Here is a 4,680-nt window from a genome sequence, read left to right on the forward strand (position 1 = left end):
CGCGGGAGCGAGATGCGGAGCGCCGGCGCCGCAGCAAGATGCTGGATGGAGACCGCCTGCGGCGCGGCCGCCTCGCCTGCTGCCTAGCGCTGCTCGCGCTGCTCGCCCGCGCCCCGCCGCCCAACGCCGCCTACTTCGGGTACGGGCTCCTGCTCCGGACACCCTCCTCTCTGCTCAAGCCCTGCAGCCCTCCTGCTCCGTGCACCAGCCCCTGCCGCCCTCCTCTCTGTGCACCAGCTGCTTGATCCCCTGCTCCGACCCCCTGAGATCCCCCGCTCTGTTCCCTGCTCTGTGCACCGACCCCTGCGATCCCCTGCTCTGTGCACCAGCCGCTGGATCCCCTGCTCCGACCCCGAGATCCCCCGCTCTGTTCCCTGCTCTGTGCACCGACCCCTGCGATCCCCTGCTCTGTGCACCAGCCGCTGGATCCCCTGCTCCGACCCCGAGATCCCCCGCTCTGTTCCCTGCTCTGTGCACCGACCCATGCAATCCCCTGCTCCGTGCACCAGCTGCTTGATCCCCTGCTCTGATCCCCTGAGATCCCCCGCTCTGTCCCCTGCTCCGTGCACCGTCCCCCTGCGATCCCTGCTCTGTGCACCAGCTGCTTGATCCCCTGCTCTGATCCCCTGAGATCCCCCGCTCTGTCCCCTGCTCCGTGCACCGTCCCCCTGCGATCCCTGCTCTGTGCACCAGCTGCTTGATCCCCTGCTGATTCCCTGAGATCCCCCGCTCTGTTCCCTGCTCTGTGCACCGACCCCTGCGATCCCCTGCTCCGTGCACCAGCCCCTGGATCCCCTGCTCTGATTCCCTGAGATCCCCCTCTCTGTTCCCTGCTCCGTGCACCGGCCGCTGCGATCCCCTGCTCCGTGCACCAGCCCCTGGATCCCCTGCTTGGATCCCCTGAGATCCCCCGCTCTGTTCCCAGCTCCGTGCACCGATCCCCTGCTCTGTGCACTAGTCGCTTGATCCCCTGCTCCATGCACCAGCCCCCAGGGCATCCCCCTGCTCTCCCCTGCATGGGGCTGGGGTGGGCTCCCCCCTGCCCTGCCCTGCCCTGTCTGGGGAAGCAGCCGGGGTCCCACGCCCAGGGGAAGGTGGTGGTGGTGTTGGGGTGATCTACCCCATCCCTGCTGCTTCTCCCAGCCCGGGGTGCCCAGTGTCTGCTGGACTGATCCTTGGCTGCTACAGGACCCACCTGTTGGGGCTGGGCTGGGGCAGAGCTGGGACCCGGGACTGTGTTGGCAGGGCAGGGAGTAGCCCCCTGCCTGCGGAGAGGCTGGGATCCCCTCCCTGAAAGGCAGTCAGGGGTCCTGGGTGTCCCTCAGCCCCTCCGGTTGCCGGCTTCGCCCTGTCACTCCTCCTCCGCAGCCTGGACGCTGCAGGTTGTTCCTGGGAAGCGGTGTGCGTGCGTGTGCATGTGTGTGAGCACACCCGGGTTGGGTCAGCAGGTTATTTTCTCTCCCCTGTTCCGCGCTCTGGTTGCCGCCTGCCCTCGCTGCAGATCCCCGGAGCTCGGGTTGACTTAAAAGGGAGGGAGAGGAGAAAAGAGAAATTGTGCTGATCCTGGAGAGTCTTATTTTGTCTTTCCTGTAACGTGCGGTTGTGTTCAGTGGCGGAGTCTCCAAGCTGACATTTTCTTGATGGTTGTGGTCTGCACCCTCTTCCCCCCTCTCCTGCTTTCTGCACACGGGGCAGATTCGGGGCACGGATTAGGAAAAGCCTGGGGGGAAAGAAATGGCAAAAGTCACGTTCGTCCTTAAAGATCCAGCTATCCTGCTGGCTTGGCTGCTCGGTTTGTGGCCACGTGTCTTTGCAGTCGAGTTGCATGGGTTCCCCAATAAAAGGGGATGAGGCAAAGACACCCTTTGGAGGGACCGATCCGAGCGTCTCCGAGCGGGGGGCGAGATCTGGAAAGGGATTTGTGCCTTGTGCTACACGGAGGTGCGTGCACGGTGCCGTGCCATCGGGGAACGCCTTCCCTACTGATAGGTAAACTTTCTCCTGTTTTTACTTTTCTCCCTTCTCAGAAGCTGTCTCTGCCCCCTCCATGCTAAATGGCTTAAAAAAAACAAAAACCCTTACAAAATCCAGATGTTTGCAAATGCTTTCATAGAGAGGAGAGAGAGAGAGAGAGAAAATAAAGAGCCTGAAGTTTATTTTTCTGGCTTGGGCTTCTCCAGAAAGTGTCTGTCAGAGTTATCATTGCTATGATGTCCCTCCCTCGGCTGTGTGCTTTTTGGGCAGGGAATCAAAGGGAACAGCAAGAACAAGGTTCTCTCTTCCTGGATTTCATAACTCTCTGGTCTGGGAAAGTTTGTTTAATATAGTATTTGAATTGGGATTTTTTTTCTTTTCTTTCCTTGCTCACCACATTCGTGCCTGGCTCAGCTGCTCCGGTTCTAATTTCGTGGCTTCCCCTTTCTCCGAAGAGGAAGCGTGGTGTTGTTGTCGCTCTCATTTGAGAGCCATACGTTGGCGGTGCTGTCAGATCCCTGTCCGTGCATGGGGCTGCGGAGGGTGTGCAGCCCCGGGCGCCTGTTGCCACGTGCGTGGCTTTCTCCTTAGCCTGGCCTTATTTTTAAGGCTGACAAAGCATGAGACTTTGTTCCCGGTCTGCAAATTCCCTCTGTGTCAGCGTTTGCCCAGTGCCCGTGTCTGATCCCTGGCCTCATCCGTGTCCCGCAGGCTCTGCGGCTTGCCCTGCTGAGAGCACGGGCCACTTCTTGGAGGGAGCTTTCTCCCTTTCCCAGCCCTCTTCCTTTTGTCACCTGTTCCCTCTTCCCCTTCCTTCTCCCCCCAGCCTTGCAGAGGGTCCTGCCAGTGCAGCTCTGCAATGCGGCCGGCAGAGGGTTCTGCTACCCCACTAATGAAGACCTCCGGCTTTGGAGTGGCCGAGGCTTTGCAGGTGTATCCTGTTCCCAAAGAAAATAGAATACTTTCATGGGAAAGTTTTTTTTTTTTCTTCTTCTTATTTTAATTTTTTGTTTTCATTTTTCTCCTTTTTTTGGGTGCCCTTTTTCTGGGAGGGTCCATTCCCTGCATGCTCTCAGCCGGAGATGGCTAAAGCTGCTCCAGTGTGCATTTAATTGCTCTTTCCTCCTCTTCTGTTGTTTTCTTTTTTATCCTCTGCATTGCACAGAGGATCTGTTTGCTTTTTTCTGTCTACCCCCATCTCTCCTGGCCCTGGCGTTTCTCGGCATCGGTTGCGGGGTTCAACCTTAGCTGGGGTGTTTCATCGTTGTTAGGGGCAGGAAGGGACCTTAGAGGTCGTCAGGTCCAGCCATCCTGCACTTGGGCAGGAAAGCCCACTGCCGGTTGTGTCGGAGGACCAGTTCACCTTATCGGTGCCGCGTCTTGTTCTTTCACGCTTGCTAGCCTCGCTGCACTTGTGCTCGATGTTGGTGAAGGGTGGGGGCAGTCTGGGGCTTTCTTGTCTTTCAAAAAGCTCGGCATGAAATCGGATCAGCTGGCAAGGTGCGGTGCAGGGGATCCAAAAAGCTTAATTACTGTTCCAGTAAACTAGATGTGAAATCTAATACCGAATCGAAGTCAGACCTTGGGTTGTTCACTCGTGGCCACCGGCACCTCCAACCGTGCTAATCCCAGTGGATGATCCCTAATGGACTGGAGTGGTCTGTGCGTGTGTCTGTGCTTGTGGCTATCCCCGTCTTTCCTCTTCCCCCCGCCCCCCCCACACACTTTTTTTTGTTTTTTGGTGGGGGGGCGTTGGGCTTTTTTTGTTTTCCTCCTTTTCCAGTTAGACACTCTTGGCATTTAGACTTGTCGATTGTCTTCGTGGGCTGGCAATCCTCCCCAAGCAGCACCGTTTTCACGCTCCCATCCCCAGGACCAAATTGTTTAACTCTTTGCTCTGCTTTGGTGAGAAGCCACCGTGTTGGGTTGTATTGGGCCACCCGCGCGGCGCCCGTCCCAGAGCAGACGTTGCTAAATACCTCCGTGCCGTGAGCTGGACGGGGCTTGTTTGTCGATCGGCTATAACTGTCCTAAGCCATGCAGCACTGCCGCCGGTTGGGCTAATTGCCCAATCGTCCTAGAGTCTAGGTGCTTTGCTTGACCCGGGATACAGGATGAGTGCTTTGCTTGACCTGGGATACTCATACTCATCCCTTAATGTGGCACCAAGCTTAATTCCTTGCTCTTATCGTGGATCAGAGATGCTGTGGTCAGTAAATGCAGGCGGCAAAGCTGCAGGCTGGAGTTGAGTCTTGAGGAAGGGGTGGGATACCAGCAGCGCTCTCCTGGGCGGGGAGCATCCTGGCTCTTGAGGGTGTTTTCTTTCTTTTTTTGCTGTGCCGAGCAAAGTTGGCGTATGCTAAGCGTCTTTCTGTTTGTTTAGAGCACAGCAAACGATCGGCATCTGCTACTAATCTCTCCATTGTTCTTTAAGAGGAGTAAGCTGGAGATCACGCTCGCAGGAGAATATTCAATACCGAGGTCCAGGGCCCTTGTTAATCCCCGGTGACCCCTGGTTTACCGAGCGCCGGGGGTATGAAGGAGTAACTCCGGAGTGGTGCTCCGTAATGTAGGCTTCCGCGGCACTGGGAGCGGGGAGTGTTTTGGGTTTCGCACATAAGAGTCGGGAGGTCCTGCGGGGCTCCCGGTGTTGGAGGACGGCTGCGATGGCAGACGCTGGCTGCTGCGGCGGGTGACCCAGCCTGG

General features: G+C 57.6%; 1 protein-coding gene across 1 annotated transcript in view; it reads left to right on the forward strand.

Moving 5' to 3' along the window:
* The first annotated feature begins 11 nt into the window (after positions 1-11).
* WNT9A (Wnt family member 9A) overlaps positions 12-4,680 on the forward strand; it is a 67,474-nt gene continuing 62,805 nt past the window's right edge. Inside the window, exon 1 of the mRNA XM_025211646.1 lies at positions 12-139. Coding sequence (XP_025067431.1) covers positions 39-139 — 101 coding nt within the window. The 5' untranslated portion in view covers positions 12-38. The remainder of the gene's footprint in view (positions 140-4,680) is intronic.

Source organism: Alligator sinensis, unplaced genomic scaffold (genome assembly GCF_000455745.1).
Source record: "Alligator sinensis unplaced genomic scaffold, ASM45574v1 scaffold1398_1, whole genome shotgun sequence".
NCBI lineage: Eukaryota > Metazoa > Chordata > Crocodylia > Alligatoridae > Alligator > Alligator sinensis.